The sequence below is a fragment of the Drosophila teissieri genome, chromosome 2L (genome assembly GCF_016746235.2).
Source record: "Drosophila teissieri strain GT53w chromosome 2L, Prin_Dtei_1.1, whole genome shotgun sequence".
Lineage (NCBI taxonomy): Eukaryota > Metazoa > Arthropoda > Insecta > Diptera > Drosophilidae > Drosophila > Drosophila teissieri.
This window is the reverse complement of record NC_053029.1, coordinates 8,610,309-8,626,142: the sequence shown is the minus strand read 5'-3', so window position 1 is coordinate 8,626,142 and position 15,834 is coordinate 8,610,309. Positions and strand designations below refer to the sequence as shown.

The 15,834-nt window shown below is 43.1% G+C and overlaps 2 protein-coding genes across 3 annotated transcripts; one reads left to right on the top strand and one right to left on the bottom strand.

The window, feature by feature from the left end:
- Nucleotides 1-2,630: 2,630 nt before the first annotated feature.
- On the top strand, nt 2,631-11,369 carry LOC122613469 (sodium/potassium-transporting ATPase subunit beta-1). The gene is made up of 4 exons (XM_043787668.1): nt 2,631-3,219; nt 9,624-9,881; nt 9,948-10,207; nt 10,277-11,369. Exons 1-4 carry the CDS (start codon nt 3,096-3,098, stop codon nt 10,553-10,555), a joined length of 921 nt encoding a protein of 306 aa, XP_043643603.1. The 5' UTR covers nt 2,631-3,095; the 3' UTR covers nt 10,556-11,369.
- Nucleotides 11,370-11,606: 237 nt separating this feature from the next.
- Nucleotides 11,607-15,564, bottom strand: LOC122621882 (uncharacterized protein KIAA0513). Of its 2 annotated transcripts, none has more exons than XM_043799902.1 (7): nt 15,249-15,564; nt 14,080-14,143; nt 13,898-14,011; nt 12,533-13,832; nt 12,379-12,473; nt 12,235-12,312; nt 11,607-12,169 (listed from the first exon to the last, which is right to left on the bottom strand). In XM_043799902.1, exons 1-6 carry the CDS (start codon nt 15,441-15,443, stop codon nt 12,236-12,238), a joined length of 1,845 nt encoding a protein of 614 aa, XP_043655837.1. In that variant the 5' UTR covers nt 15,444-15,564; the 3' UTR covers nt 11,607-12,169; nt 12,235. The 2 variants fall into 2 exon arrangements, with proteins under 2 accessions (XP_043655837.1, XP_043655829.1); XM_043799894.1 differs by having other exon boundaries at nt 11,608-12,172; nt 15,249-15,560.
- Nucleotides 15,565-15,834: the final 270 nt, after the last annotated feature.

Here is a 15,834-nt window from a genome sequence, read left to right as displayed (position 1 = left end):
GCTCTGCTGTTTGCTCATCGATATTGTTTATTTTTAAAATATGGGCTTAAGTGTATAAGCCGGCATATGTGATTATCACTTATGCCCTGCATTTAAAATATTTTTAGCTGCTAATCAGATTTCTTTTTCAGTGATGCAAGAAAAAGATACTTAATTAGAGCGCAAAGACGGCAGTTGTCGATTTCTTCGAGACTTTTGTTCATTTTTAAATTAATACCCAATATTCTAGATATTTGTTGAATGTGATGTTCGCCATAAGAGTATTTCTCTTCATATACTAAAATACTTCTGTGACATCAATGAATCGACGAGGAAAATTGATCACTTGAATTTTGTATTCCAACTGTTTGCCTATCCAGAGAAATTGAGTAGATCTGTACTTATTGTCGCATGTGCAAACATGCCAGCAATGTACATTCGCTAATTGAGAGCTAATTAGCTGAATGACAGACCATTGTCCACAGACCTAGGCCATGTAGCTGCTGAAATCTGTTGATAAATGAAAAAAAAACCAAAGCTCATCTCTAATGAGGAAGTTCTACGAGATTTAAAGATCGACACGCGCACAGAAAAAGGCTGGAAAATCGGTTTGGACCAGGATAAACTGGTTGCAGGTTTGAGGGAGTTCAGTTGAGCAAAGCGAGAGTTGAACAAGGCAGTTTCTTTGGCAGTTGACTGTTAAATGGATATAACCAGTCAAATCCAAATGGGAAATGTACGAAGTTACAGTGTGTGGGCTCACTTATCAGAGATAAATGATGTCATTGACGAAGTATTTGCTTGGCACTTAGCTGGTTGACTGCACTCCTTAAGGGATTCAGTATCTTTGCAAGTAATACTACTTTTGTTCTAGGCCCTTAATTTTAGATAACCGAGTTATAATGGTAATAGAACGAATTCTGATTAAACACCTCTCGTCTGAGAATCCAATAAAGCGAGATGCAGGAATTGCGCCTCACAATTGAGTTGTCTCCATAATGCAGTTACTCCGCCGTTTTCAAGTGTAATTTAATCAACTTGTGATTATTACAACGATGGAGCACCGAGATACAAGAACATAATGCCGACATCAACATCCATGCATCTCCATGCCCACAATCAGCAGCAACTGTCCAAGAATCAGGAAAATTGGCAATGGCAACCCATTGTTGGGGGAGTTGGGCTCAAGGGGCATGGGACATGGGACAAGGGGCAAGGGAGTTGCCATGCAGGAGGAAGTGCACATTTAAGGGCATTAATCAACTCGAAAGCTCTTGACACTTGACAACGCTTAATACACTCGTCAAAATGTCCTTTGATTTTGTAGCATAAGCATATCCTAAAGCAACTGTGCTTTAGTCTCCCTTCGGGCTTTTTCATAATATTGGTAAGTCATTATCTGTTTTAATTAAGCATACAGAAAAGAAAGAATCAGTTTATTTTTTTTCAGTGCAGCATTAGCATTATCCAGATGCTGATGACGACGAACAATAATTGAGGAACAATAACAAAGAAAGTTTTCCCGCTTTCCGCGTGGAAATTTCCAAAGTCCACAGCCAGAGCCGGAGCACCCAAAAAACTGATCCAACCGTTTGGGGAGAGCGTGGAAAAGCAAAACAAAGCGTAAGAGTACAACAACACGCGAGCATAATGAGAGCAGCAATGGTGGTGGGTAGTGATTGTTAAGGGGGCGGCGGTGTAGGTGGAGTGTGTGGTGTGTAGTGGAGCCAATGTACTCAACTCTCCGCGCATGTCAACGGGAGAGTGGGAGAACGGGAGAGACTAGTATGCTAGTGTGCGTGTGATTCTCTTTGTATTTTAATATTTATAAAGCAGGGCCGCATCGCATTCTTAGAGGGTGGAGTGGGGCCCCGGCCCCACTGCCTTTGAATGCAAACCACTTAGCTGCACTGGCAACGAATTGCAGGGCCCAAGCAACTGCCCTCAGGTGTGTTATTGTCTGGTCGCTGTCTGCACTCAATCATTTATTCTATTTGCGTAGCCAGCGAAGGAGATGGAGCGAGATAGAGAGAACATTAAGGTAAAACACACACGAAACCCCAAGCTCTCACACACACACACAAACACCCACCTTAGCCACATAACCTCCCCCCTGGCCCAACGCTTTTGCTTTGGCCTTTTTCATGTTGCTTGGCAAAGTGTCGAATACGTTCAACAGCTGTCGACGTTACACTGCAAGAAAACGGCGGTCTTTGTTGGTCAGACAAATAAAATCTGAGAGTTTAAGCCAAAACGCTAGCTAACATGGCGGATGAGTAATGTTCTGTAAGAATTTCTTACAACCAAACTGGTTTTAAGTTATTACTGATATCAACAAATAAAGAGGAACCGATGCATTTTTAGACGATTTCGAATCGGAAATATGCTATAAAAATAACAAAGTCTACAATTTGTCTGAATTTGTTTTGAGTCCATTTGGTCTGAAGTCATGTTTGCTCTTTTATTACTTGGTTTTACTATTTTTTCGAAACTATACCCGATTCTCTCAGTGCTCCATCACTCTTATCTTGAGGCTTTTGTTGCGAGAAACCAGTGAGAGAGAAAGAGTGAGGAGCGTGGTATGCCTGTGTGAGTGTTGAGGGGCGAAGAACACTGGCGCTGAGTTTCCGCCTTGCTGGGGAACTTGGGACTGCGTTCGGTTAGTTGGTGATCTTTCGCCGAGAGCGCAACACGCAGCACGCATCGCTATTCGAATCGCAGGAAGCAGGGAAACCAAGAGTTGGCAACAACTTCTCGTGGCTCCCAGCCCGTTTGTGTGTGCTTCTGAATCCGTTTCATTCGCGGCCCAAAATCGGTTTTGAATTATTTTTTTAATTTTAAGACCAGTTGAGCATTCGAGGCGCAATTGCATAATTACACGTTTTTCAAAAATATTCAAGAGTGCTGCGAGTGCGAAAATAAATGAGAATACTGTTTCGAGTCTGCTGAATCATCGCATATACACAGCACAACGTACATATACATAAATCAGTTTTCGTAGCCTTCGCGCCGTCCACGTCATCAACGAAAAATATAAACCAAATTTTCGAATCAAATCGAATCGAATTGAATACTGAAAAGCTAACCGTAAACAAGTGCAAAAGAAAAGCGGCGAAATGTCAAAGAATAACGGAAAGGGCGAATTCGAATTCCCGCAGCCAGCGAAGAAGCAAACCTTATCGGAAATGATCTACGATCCCCAGGAAGGCACCTTCTTCGGACGCACCGGCAAAAACTGGAGTAAGTTCTTCTCAACTTTATTGAAGACTCTATAATCACTAGACAACTTTAAAATGAATAGGTGAATAAAGTTTCAGAACTATGTTCCATCAAAAGGATATGACAAAAACAAATGTGACTCATTTTTAGACCTTTGAATCCATGAAAAAGCCAATCATAGTGTCGGTTTGTGGTTTTTAATTACAATTTGAGTGAATCAAGAATTGTTGCATTTTTTTAATGGGAAAAATATAGAGTTTTTTATAAGCTAGTTCCCAAATTTCCATGTAGTAACCCGACTTATACGCACTCTGTACTAATCTGCAGAAAAGAGCTCCGTGCAAGCCCCTCTAATGAGATATCTGCATCCACTTCGCGCTCGCTCTCCACATAGAAACAAAAATGCGATTGTTTGTTGTATATAAAACCAGACACTTGTCTGTCATATGGTACTATATATGGGTAGTATTTACAGGCTTATCAGTAGATTTGGCGAGTCATAATGTGGGAAGCGGGATGAACTGGAGAATCGGCTACGAGAATCTCAAAAATGTTTAGTCAACGCCATAAAACAGATAAACTAATTACGAGACAACCTGATGAAGTGGGATTTTTTAATGCAGTCATAAAAGTATAATTAAGAAATATAATCACCTTGAGCAACCGTTGGCAACGAGATAGAGGCTAAGTAAAAAGAATCTGGAAAGTTTTGGAATCAAGCATTAAACATACTATATGTTTATTTAGCCTCACACGTTCGATCTACAAATTGGTTGAATTGCCTTTTTAATTGTGCTAGCATATTTCAACGTTATTGCGAATTCTTGAGTTTTGAAAATGGACACGGATCCACGTTCACAAGGTAGGGAATTGGGGAATACGTGAGGGATGAGGAGTGAGGTTGTGAGGAGAGAGCACTTTGCTTTTATCGCCTATAATATTTGCCTTCTTTTAATGGGTTCTGTAAACAAATTCAAGGTTTCGCACTGAGAGGCATAGTGAGACTTTACGCTCTCACGATATTAATGTATATTTTAAAAATATATGTCGATCGTTCAACAAATTGCTGAAACACTACCAATTATAAAAAGTGTTTAGCATATTTGTGGGTACTTCGCTTATCGGCAGCTCGCTGAAAAGTTCCCTTGACGTCATTTGTTTGGTTTTAATTAAGCTGGCCAAGTTCGCGTCAAGTTTATCAAAATGTTTAAATTGATGTATAATTTATTTACCTTTACGCCAAAGGTGTACCCCCGAAAAGCTCTAATAACTTTTTATGCTAATTCAGACATTTTATACTAATTCTCCTAATTCTCAGTTAAATCGGCAAAGAACTTAAGAACTATTGATACACCTGCCACATACAACATATGGCGGCATTTAATAGAGGAAATATAAAACTATTTGCTTAACTGAATATACAGTGGGTAAAGTGTTTGGCCTTCAGCTAATTCCTATCATTAAGCACAGCTCGTGGTGCATGTCCTTTGATTTTTCACTGCCTAATGCTCGGTAATTTCAGTCGTGTGCAGGACATTAGTAGAAATTAATGGAAATTAAATGGCAACGACCCCACGAGCAATGTAAAGAAAAGTGGCAAAATTCTATACAGACAAAATGCAAACAAAGCAGATCAAAAATGCTGAATCTGATCTACGATCGCTATACGAATAAATCCGATTTCAAATGAAATCAGACTGAAATCACTGGACGGTTGGCTAGGCTTTGCTTTCCATTAATTAACGCAATGAGAACTTGTTTAGTTTCGTGCCGGTTGTATTTTTTTTAGGTGTGGATGAACCTTCTCACAGAACCGGTTCAGTGGGTTCATGATTACTTTTTGGGTTTTCGAAATACTTTCGCTTTGCTACACATTTTCATTCTCTACAGCGCATTTAGCTTCAAAAATTTGAATGCCTTTCCTGCTATAATGAAAGTAGTGGTAACATAATTATATAATAACTTTGATGTAATATGTATCACATAAGTATGATTTACCAAGCAGAAACTTTATTTTTGCGTGCTTAATTTAGTCAGATTTTTGATTAAGTTGGATTTCTGTAATGAAATTACCGAGGCGGTTATCAGATCGATGCAACCGCAAAGCAGCAGGAAAGGCAGGCAAATCGCTGCCCTAGCCAGTTTCTGGAATCGGGCTCAAACCGGCTAGAACCGCATTTTTCCGGCTACATCCGATTTCCCCATTAATCGCCCCGCCACGCCCCCCAGTCTGATTACATTGACATGCTGCTAACTAATTGTCACGATAGCGACAAGTCTGCGATAAAATACACAATTCATTAATGCGCAGGAAACGAGCCTAATTTGCTTAAGCTAATTTAGAATTAAATTAGTTTTTCAATCGAAAGTTTACACAGATACTATTTCATTTTTGATCTCATACTACAGAATTATAAAAGGCTATTCCAAAATTTTTTTTTTTTTTTTGAGGATTTGCTTGGTATTACTTCGTATTTCAAACATTTCGCTTTCACATTCCAAAAATGTTTTGTTTCAGAATAAATATTCACATATTTGTTTGCATAATCATCTTCTGACGAGGCGAATGTAAGCATTATACAATTTTAGTCTATATTCCAATACTCAAACAAAAACGAACCGAAACTCCTTCGGTTGATCAATTTCTTGTTGCTCTCTTCGGGTAATTCGCAATTTAGAACTTGGCCTGAAGGAAATAAAAAGCATAATGTTGGAATAGCTCGTCACGCCCGCGTTTTGGCCGAAAAATAATCAGCAAACTAAACGCTTGCAATGTTTGCCGTGGGCGTAGCCATCGGGGCTTCCCCCCGTTAACATGTGAAATTAATTCACTTAAAATGCCTCAAAGTATGCTATAGGCCCCAGGCACACACAGGCGCCGAAAGGAAAGATGGCCAAGGATCCTGGGTGTGCTGGTGCTAGTAATAGTGTCAGTGTGTGTGTGGTGTGTGTGTATGGCTGTGTGTGTGGTGGTGACGCATGGACAAAGGGTGCGGCGAGCAGCAACAAATAAAGCGGCGCCACGGAGACGGCTTATTGCCAATGAGGACGAAACGGGACAGGAGTTGAAACTGGCAGTGGGCATGGAGATGGAGGCGGGGATGGAGATGGAGATGGTAATGGTAATGAGGGTGACGTGACCCACTCAATCTGGCTGGATGCGATTCGGGGTAGATGGCCATAGACACCAACAAGTTGCATCTTCGTCTTATGTCGCCTCGTTTTGTTTTCCTTTCTCGGCTGGGACTTGCGGCATGGTGGCGTCATAATTGTTGCTTTCCACTACACAGGAAAAAAGGGGGTCAAGTTTTGCATACTACTAAGATGTGGGATATAAAATATAAATATTTGAATATTTTTCTGAATATTCGCTTTACTTATGATATTAAGATAATAGTTCATGAATAAAAGTGTATTATAATGTTAGCGCTAGTGCATTTTAAATTATAATCATAAAATAAACAGAATGTTTTTAAGGTAATGGATGCCTTTTCTTTTCTTCGCCTAAGGGCTATGTGTAAACCTTTATAAAAAGTAATATGTTTTCATATTTCTAAGCCTGTCTCTTTAATTATTTGTATTCATGATCGTGGGACATTTGCGGAATCAAATTGACACAACCTCATTACATAATTGAGCTGTGGCTGCACATGTGCAGGCCATTAACCGATTTCCCACAACTGGACGACTTGCTGGTCAAGTGTGCAAATTAAGCCACTCGGCGAGTGCTTTTTAGAGCTTGTGCTGAGGTGTCCTGGATTCTGGCCATATGTGCCTCCAGCACGTAACTAAATTATTAAGTTCCGCTGGCCTTGGTGGTTACACTTGGATGACGCCTGGAACGCAGCGAGGTTCTCAATCGTTGGTCATGCAAACCGACTAGCGTTTCCAGCACTTTTGGGTTGGGTTTCCTGGGGATGGGGATAGGAATGGGGATGGGGGTGGAAATGGGGATGGGGATGTCCGTGGCACGGGCGGGAGTGGCGTATTTATATGGATCACGAGTTCTTTAAGTTTGTTTACCGCATTGGCGGACGGACGACTGGACAAGGATAAGCGAGGCCCTTGTCCACTCTGTGATTGTCCAGGGTTTTTATAGAAGCCTCGTCGCCGAGTTGCAGCAATCCGCCCCCAAAAGCGGTTGCACAATGTGCGGGTGTTGGGGGTGCCAGGTCATATAAGTAAAGTTCCCCTTTATGAGTCGCATTTGCAGTTATGAATAAACTTGATACCTCCCGCCGTCATCTTGTTTGACTTTTATATAAAAGTTGGATAAGTTGTGGGCCAACGGAAGACGCATGTCCTTTGGCTTAAGGATACTTGTGGATTGGACACCTCATAACAACGTATCAAGTTTGGCTGACCTCCCTTACAGACAGTACATTTCCAGTTCTTAGGTTTATTTTCAGTTCTTTGGTCAAAAATAAAATATTTCCCGAGGAAAGCATATCGAGAATCGTTTTGTATGCGAAAATACAGCGAGCGTTCTATGTTCCATGTTTTATAATTTATTTATATCATGGTGTCATCATCATGAAAAGAAATAATCATTTGTCACATATGCCATCAAGTTTTTACTTGGTAATAAAAAGTAAATTACGAGTAGCCATGATTTTACGATGTAGCCTCTAATGCAATAACGCCCCCCGGGGAGTGAAAAATGAACTGATGTAATAAATATATTCATGATTTCGAATACATTCACTGCATACATAGTTCTGTCCACCATGCAATAGACATGTGAAGTGGCTTCTACACAGTATACAGTACATATACAAGAAAGTATATTTTATATTTCTGTACTAGAGGCCATTGAAGTGGAGTAAACTTATCGATTTCGGTGGGAAAGGCAATGGCGGTCCCTCATTCGGCGAAGACATAAGAATGTTTGGGGACTCTGCCGTCATGTAATCGTAAGCGTGTGTAGACCGCAATTCCTTACACATTAAATACTGATGGCCTACGCCACAGGCCGTCTGGGCGACCCACCTTGCCAGGCGGCGGTTGGGATTGGCAATGAGCTTGTGGCTAGGTGGTTCTGTACCTCGGTGGTTCTGTGGCTCGGTGGACGACTGGCGTCACACCAGCAGACCACCAGAAAGCGACTGTCTGCCCAAGCATTTGTCTGTGACTGAGTTCGCTGTGGTCATTGCCAAACTCATTTCCTTGTACTTGAACGCAATTATTTCCCATTTGGACTTGGCAACAAGCAGCCGGGCCATTTGGCCATTTGGCGCACTCTGAAATTTTGATGAGCAACTAAAAACTCAAATATGGAAAAGTCGTTACCAAGCGATGGCCAATGCCATTGATTACCAATTGATATCTCCTGTCATGGAATGGTGGAACTGGTCAAGACCGATGATTGTCTTTTGGTTCATTTGAAATTTGGTTGGGTTAATGCAAAAATAAACTTAGATATATTTGATGGCAAATACATATACATATAGACAATGTGGAATCTAAAACATATCGTAGTGATTAGTTTACTTACTATAACATTGCTTGAAATATTTAAACGAATCTACTAGCAATGAGAGTTTAAACCAATCATGGGTGAATTCTATCGATCCCTAACTGTAATTATTGGGCACTCAAATATGAAGGAACCCCATTGTGATTTACTGTCCAAAGTAGTTTTTAGTCGACCTCTTGACTGGTTCTTTTGAAAAGACCTCGCCAAGGCCCATCGATAGCTGGGCGCCAACTGGTCAATATCCACCCCGTATCGCGTAATTTCCCCATGCCTTTGTCACCTACTGTACCCGGGGGTCCGTGCATTGTATTCGATATTCATTCATACGATTAATTTGTTTGGAAATTTGAGCTCCAACGGACTGACATCGCATCGAATCGTTCGTTCGTTTGTTTCGGTTTCGCTGTCAATTTCGGTTTGTCGATGTTGGCGCTTATTTATGCAATTACTATGGGGCTTGGCCCAGTCGGGCTCCCGATGTCCGGTGCTCTGTGTCCAGCCAGTGGCCGAATGGAAGCAACAAACAGCCCACTGAATTCTAGCTGAGTCGTCAATGGTCAATGGTAAATGACATTGAAATACTGAAAAACGCCGGCTCTCTGTTTATTGTTTGTGGTCGTATTTACTATACTGCACCCGCGGTAAGCGTTCGATTATCTGCGTGCCCGTTTAGATTGCATAAGCCCTGTCCCCAATCTCTTATTTCATTCCCATTCCCATTTCCTGATCCCCCATGCATCCAGTGGCCAGTTTGGCCCCATTTTTGCAAATGAGGCAAACAATCAAATCTTAATCGCGTGAGGTACAATTGCTACTGGTTATTGGGATGGTTCGAAATATCTTACTATAACTTGAAATGTACGTTGAACGGAAAGTGGGATTAATATTAAAACAACTATGATCTTATCTTATGGAAGCAATCTCATAAACTTCTTCTGCTTTCCTTCAGGTCAGCTACTGCTGTTCTACACAATCTTCTACATCGTGCTGGCCGCCCTCTTCACCATTTGCATGCAGGGTCTCCTGGCCACCGTCAGCGAAACGGAACCCAAGTGGAAGCTGCACGACTCGCTGATAGGCACCAATCCCGGCCTGGGATTCCGTCCCTTGAGCGAGCAGACCGAGCGAGGATCGGTGATCGCCTTCGATGGCAAGAAGCCGGCCGAGGGCGATTACTGGATCGAGCTGATTGATGACTTCCTCCGGGGTAAGCTCACTTCAATTAAGTAAATTGCGGAGAGTTCTTATTAAGCCGGAAATTGTCACTTTGCAGACTACAACCACACCGAGGGACGGGACATGAAGCACTGCGGCTTCGGTCAGGTGCTCGATCCCACGGATGTGTGCGTGGTGAACACGGAATTGTTTGGCGGCTGCTCGAAGGCCAATAACTACGGCTACAAGACGAACCAGCCCTGCATATTCCTGAAGCTGAATAAGATCTTTGGCTGGATCCCGGAAGTGTACGAAAATGGGGAGAAGACCATGCCGGATGATCTGAAGAAGGTGATCAACGAGACGAAAAAGGAGGAGGTGAGTAGTATGCATTTCTTTTTGTATCTCAATCTGTACTCACTCAAGTGATGTCTTCCTGTACTCCAGCGGCAGCAGGTTTGGGTGAGCTGCAACGGTCACATGGGCAAGGACAAGGAGCACTTCCAGGACATCCGCTACTTCCCCAGCCAAGGTTTCCCAAGCTACTACTATCCGTTACTGAACCAGCCGGGTTACCTGAGTCCCCTGGTGGCCGTGCAGTTCAACTCGCCGCCCAATGGTCAAATGCTGGACGTGGAGTGCCGCGCCTGGGCCAAGAACATTAAGTACAGCGGCAGTGCCCGCGATCGCCAGGGCTCAGTGACCTTCCAGATCCTCCTGGACTAAGTGCGCCGAATGGGACACCTGTCGCCAACTTGTGATCGCAGCAACAAATACTAGCCGTATTCTGGGCGAGGATATGGCAACCGCGTCGGAGACCAACTACCACCTACCTTACTGAAAGAGATATACACATATGCAGATATAGATATATATCCATATCCATATATATATGGAATGAGCTAGCGACCTTAGGTTTTCAAGTGTATTGTATATATTTATACGAAGGGAATGATCCGACCGTCAATTGAACTCTGAACATCTGGCCTAATATAAAAATAGAATGTCGAAAATCTTGAAATTAAAGTTCAAATCGTACACACGCAATTGTTGTTATAGCTTTTAGCTTGTCTATTGCTATCAGTTATTATTATTAATATTTATCATATTATTTTATTATGAATTCTTGTAATTACGATCATTATTTTCTGTCAGTTGAATTTAGTTTTAATTTATAAATTCTTTGTTTCCCGCACATCGCCTAGGCTTGTTCAATTTGTACAAAGAAGTAACTAAATAAATTATAGTTGTTAAACAAACGTATGCAAATCATGGAAAACGAAACATTTTGATCTAAGCTGACTGTCGATTATTTTTTTTTCGAACTGGATAGTATTCAAGAACCTCTAATTAGTGCAATTTTTAAAGCAACTTAAAACAACCGCAGCAACTAAGGAATTCCAGTCATATTTATGCGACTAACAAATCAAAATTTTTATTTATTTTAAACGCATTCATTCACACAAACAAAAAAATCAAATTTAAGCGAATAATGTTTTTGCGTTGTATCATTTTAAATAAAGAACAGAGAATATAAGAACCCATATTGTGTTTTCATTGACAATTTCCATTTTATTTTACAGTGAGAAAAAAACATGACCTGCTTGTAGGCGAGCTTTATATGATAACGACCCGAAAAAAAATCTAGTTTAAAAGGAATTAAAAGGAATTTAATCTTTTTGAATTATGTTAGACTTTTATTAATTTGAATGTATTAAACAATTACGAAATATTATCTCTTTCGTTATAAACATAGTTATAGCATAGTTATTGATCTTGATTTGTAACAATTTAAACTGCGATATTTTAACTATATGCACTGCATAATTGCATAATATTTAGGTCTATATAAAGTAATCACAAAATATTATTATCACAATTTATGGATACACATACAGTATTGGTTTAAGTGCCCTCTTATCTTTCGCAGTATCTTTCGTGTTCTTGTAACTGGCTTTGATTCAAATCTTAATTTTTGATATGCGGTTCCAATTTGTTTAGCTATGATGATAATTTAACGATGACGTCCCTAAAAATCAATACATAATATTCGTTTTCATAGGTGTAAAAAATATATAATAATTTCCCAATTCTTTAATTAATTAATTTGTGAATTAATTAATTGAGCCTACAAACCCAGTTACAAGAATGGCTATCGCATTAATATCTTTACGGTTACAACAACGCGAGTAAAAACACCAGATTTCAGATAAAACTTCATTGATCTGCTACTTTAGTTAGGATTAGTTTTGGAGGTGTCGGCTGACTTAAGACAAAAGTTTAGCATTAGTTGAGACGAAGATTGAAACTCGATTTTGTTAGGTACTTTTACAATTGTTACTGCTGTGAATGAAAAAAAAAAGGGAGTTAAAAACTTCATTACTTAATGGGAGCCTTTCAATCACCTCAGGCGTGTCGAGCTCCCCAAAGTTGCGTCTCATGGTACATTCGATATATATTGTCTCTGATAAGTTTGGCTTTATCTGGATGAAAAACAATTTAATTAGCTACCTAAGTACTTTTGATTATATTAAGATAGATGCGGTTACCCTTGGATAGGTTGTGGGCCACCACGTTCTTCTTCAGGAAGTCAAGGCACAGTTCCTGGGATGTTCCCAGTGAGTGCATATTGCACGTCAATGCCCTGTAAATAAAATTATATATTTGAACATTTTTCAGGCTTTAGATCCAAGTAGAACTCACCCAAGCTGCCGAAATGCAATGTCCTCCTGGTCCCTGACCGAATGCGCCTGGGTGAGACTGGTCTTGCTGGGCTTCCGGTTGGCTGGAACGGGGCAAGTGGAGGTTGGAGCTGCCGGGGTGCCCGATTGAGCCGCCTGATGCGAGGAGCTGGAGGAGGAGTCGCCGCCCTGTTTGCGCTGCGACTTGGATGCAGGCGCATCTGCTGTTCCCGTTCCTGTTGCTGATCCTGCTCCTCCGGCGGCTGCCTGCCGCTGCTGCTGCTTCTGCTGGCGGCGCTTCTGGCGCCTCAGCTGGCTCTGACCCCGGTGCTCCCGTTCCGCCTGCATGGCGTCGTGGAAGATGGCGTTCCAGTAGCGCGCCTGCTGCCAGATGGGTTGCTGGCGCAGCGAGGAGAAGAGGTACTCGCGATAGGGATCGCAGCCGGGCACCTCGACCTCGTGGTAGAAGAGGAAACACAGGTTCATCAGCACCGCGGCCGGGCCATAATCCTCGCACTCGCTGCACTCGAACAGGGCCAAGGCGAAGTACTGGGCCAGACCGCCGAACGTGACCGAGTCGAGCCGCTTGGACTTGTGGCGCTGCTCGGTGAGGAAGCGGGTGAACCACAGTCGACCGATCTCCAGACGCAGCAACACCCCAAACTCCGACTTCAGCTCGAGATCAACGGCTGCCGGTGAGCCGCCAAACAGCAGAGCGGTAAAGTGCTTCATGAACTCCTTGACCGGCTCCTCGCCCGCTCGGCAATCCAGGCTGATGGAGGAAGCCCACGAGGGCACCGAGTTCTGCGACTCCGATCGGATGAAGTGCCGCCAGTCCGTTGACTCCATGCTGGGGCTGGCCAACAGCTGATCCGGCTCATCGCGCAGGCTGGTCAGAGTGCTGCTGTTGGAGGCGCGACTGCGCGACGGCAAGCGCATGGAGTTGCTTCCTCCCGCTGCCCACTGCTGTCGTCCTGCGGCTGCCGCTTCTGCCTCCGTCGGCGGCTGCACATCTATGTGCGGCGGCAGGGTGTCGCCCACCTCACCAATCCTCTGCACATCCCGCTGCATGTCCATCTCGCTGCGACGGGCTCCTGCGATGGCCCTGGCCCTCTCATAGCCGCCGGAGTGACGCGACTCTATGGAATCCGAGCGAGTGGTGCTGCTCACGTCGTGGGATCGATTGGCCATGTGCTCGGGCAGGGATATGGAGCTGCTGTCGTCGCTGCTGCTGGAGCTGCTCGAGGAGCCGGAGCTGGAGCGAAGTGGTCCAGCCAGTTTGCTAGCAGCGTGCCTCCCACGCGATGGTTCCAGACGTGGCCCTACAAATGAGTCAACATATGTATAGGACTCAGATGATTTGGTTCTGGTTAGGTTAACTACGTACGTGGTGCCAAATTGGGCTGGCGATATCGTCCTGAGATGATCTCCTCGTGGGCTCGACGCGCCTTCACACGTCGTCCTTCGAAGTCGATCTTGGTGTAATCAATGCTCTCATCAACTGTGCAGTAAAATCGTATTGTATTCAATAATGTTGTATTTGCATATTTGCTACTGTGCAGTACTCACACTTGGGTATATCTTCGTCGTCATCGCAGTAATCAGAGTCGCTGGAACTGCTGCTCAGGGTCAGCTGCAAGTAAACATAGTAGATGGCACATTTCAAAAGGAAATCGATCATATGTGGTGTAGTAATTGTGCTCTAGAGAAGTATGTATTTGGCGCCTAATTGGGTCATTATTTTGACGTATAGCTGCAGGAACTATTTCAAAAGATTTTCTACTTAAGGTAAGTGGATTACAGCTGCTATGAATACTTTCTGCATAGTTTTGGAACTTCAACAAGTGGGTCGTACCACAGATTGGTAACATATTAAAAACATTTTAAAACGCTGCAATGATTACTTAACCCATCGCTCTGAATGATTGATAATCCAAGGCGAAAGCGCTTAAGAAACATCGAAGGCTGCACTCCTTCCATCTTCTCGGCAGCTGCAAACATAATTAATTTGAATCAAGGACGAGGCTGCCTAGCCCAAAGCGAGAGAAAGTCAAGTACAAGCGGAGCTGTACCCCCCTTTCGCAATTCCAGCCCCATCCACAACCGGCACATGCCCCAAGCGCAGACTGGGGTTGGGGGTTGTGGGTTGGGGGTTGGGGGTTGGGGCCACCCACTGAACCGAGTGCAGCAGCAAAGCGGAAACAGCAAGAACAAACACAACAAGCACAACAAAAGTATCAAAGTGTCAGTTGCTTCTGCTTTTGCAGCATAGACAGAACCCACACACAATCCGCTCCTACCCCTTAACCCCCCCTCAGCACCACCCCCAAGCACCTCTTGTCGCGTTCATTACCAAGGCTGCCCCAACTGAGACCTAGAGGTGTGCGTGACCCACTGTCAGGCGTGAGTCCATCAAATAAATCTATTATATAATATATACATATATATATACAATCAAGTAGCATAACTTAGTACTGATAACGACAATAGTGGTATATTATCCAACTGCGAAATATCAACTGATTAAACTAAAAGACAAACAAGCTCAATATTCGCTTATATAGTAACTAATCACAAGGGTATCCTTTACAATAACTCCCTAATGCTGAAAAGTCCAATAGTCATCCCTTTTTCCTAACCTTATAATAACTAGTATGTATGTTAAATGATACTTGTGCTCATATGACCTATGACCCTTGTCACGCCACTCACGCTGCCAGCGCTAGCTGAAGTCGTACCTTGTTCGATATTCCGTTGAGCAGCTCGTTGCTGTTGCCCAGCACGGTGAGGAACTTGGACTTGAGGGCACCGATGCTGGGCGTCCGTTCCATGAACAGCTTGATCTTCGATCGCTCGCCGGCGAATCCGGCCGGCGGTGTGCCCGTGCCAGGCATTGCACCCGGAGTGGGTGGCTGCGGCTTGGCATCCACCATGTCGTTGGACTCCACTGGAGGTGCGATGTGCGATGGACCTTAAAGGATCTGCTGCCCGATGATGCAGTTCGGTGTGGCTAAGTGGGAGCGGTCGTAGAGCGTTGCAACTGCTGATGCTTCTGGTATCGATTTTTCATACGCCTGCATGTCATACACACTGGGTGAAGGTGAACTTTGCACTGCAGAATTTTTGGCGCACTTCATATGCTTTGCAGGCGAAAATTAAGGCTTCTTTCCTTATTCTTTCAATTCGTCGCCTTTCACGACTAATTTCCTTTGTTAATATGATATTGGATTATTAGGCAACTGCCAATTTATGCAACTGTTTGTTTTTGCTAAGCAAACACTTGCAGCTTCTTTGGGTTTATATATACATATATATACCTGATTT

Coding starts and splice junctions, on each gene's coding strand:
- LOC122613469 (XM_043787668.1), top strand. CDS start 3,096: ATGTCAAAGAATAACGGAAAGGGCGAATTCGAATTCCCGCAGCCAGCG. Junction 9,882..9,947: donor GATTGATGACTTCCTCCGGG/GTAAGCTCACTT, acceptor GTCACTTTGCAG/ACTACAACCACACCGAGGGA. Junction 10,208..10,276: donor ACGAGACGAAAAAGGAGGAG/GTGAGTAGTATG, acceptor CCTGTACTCCAG/CGGCAGCAGGTTTGGGTGAG.
- LOC122621882 (XM_043799902.1), bottom strand. CDS start 15,443: ATGGTGGATGCCAAGCCGCAGCCACCCACTCCGGGTGCAATGCCTGGC. Junction 13,833..13,897: donor CCAGCCCAATTTGGCACCAC/GTACGTAGTTAA, acceptor ACTCATTTGTAG/GGCCACGTCTGGAACCATCG. Junction 12,313..12,378: donor GGCCCACAACCTATCCAAGG/GTAACCGCATCT, acceptor TTTTTCATCCAG/ATAAAGCCAAACTTATCAGA.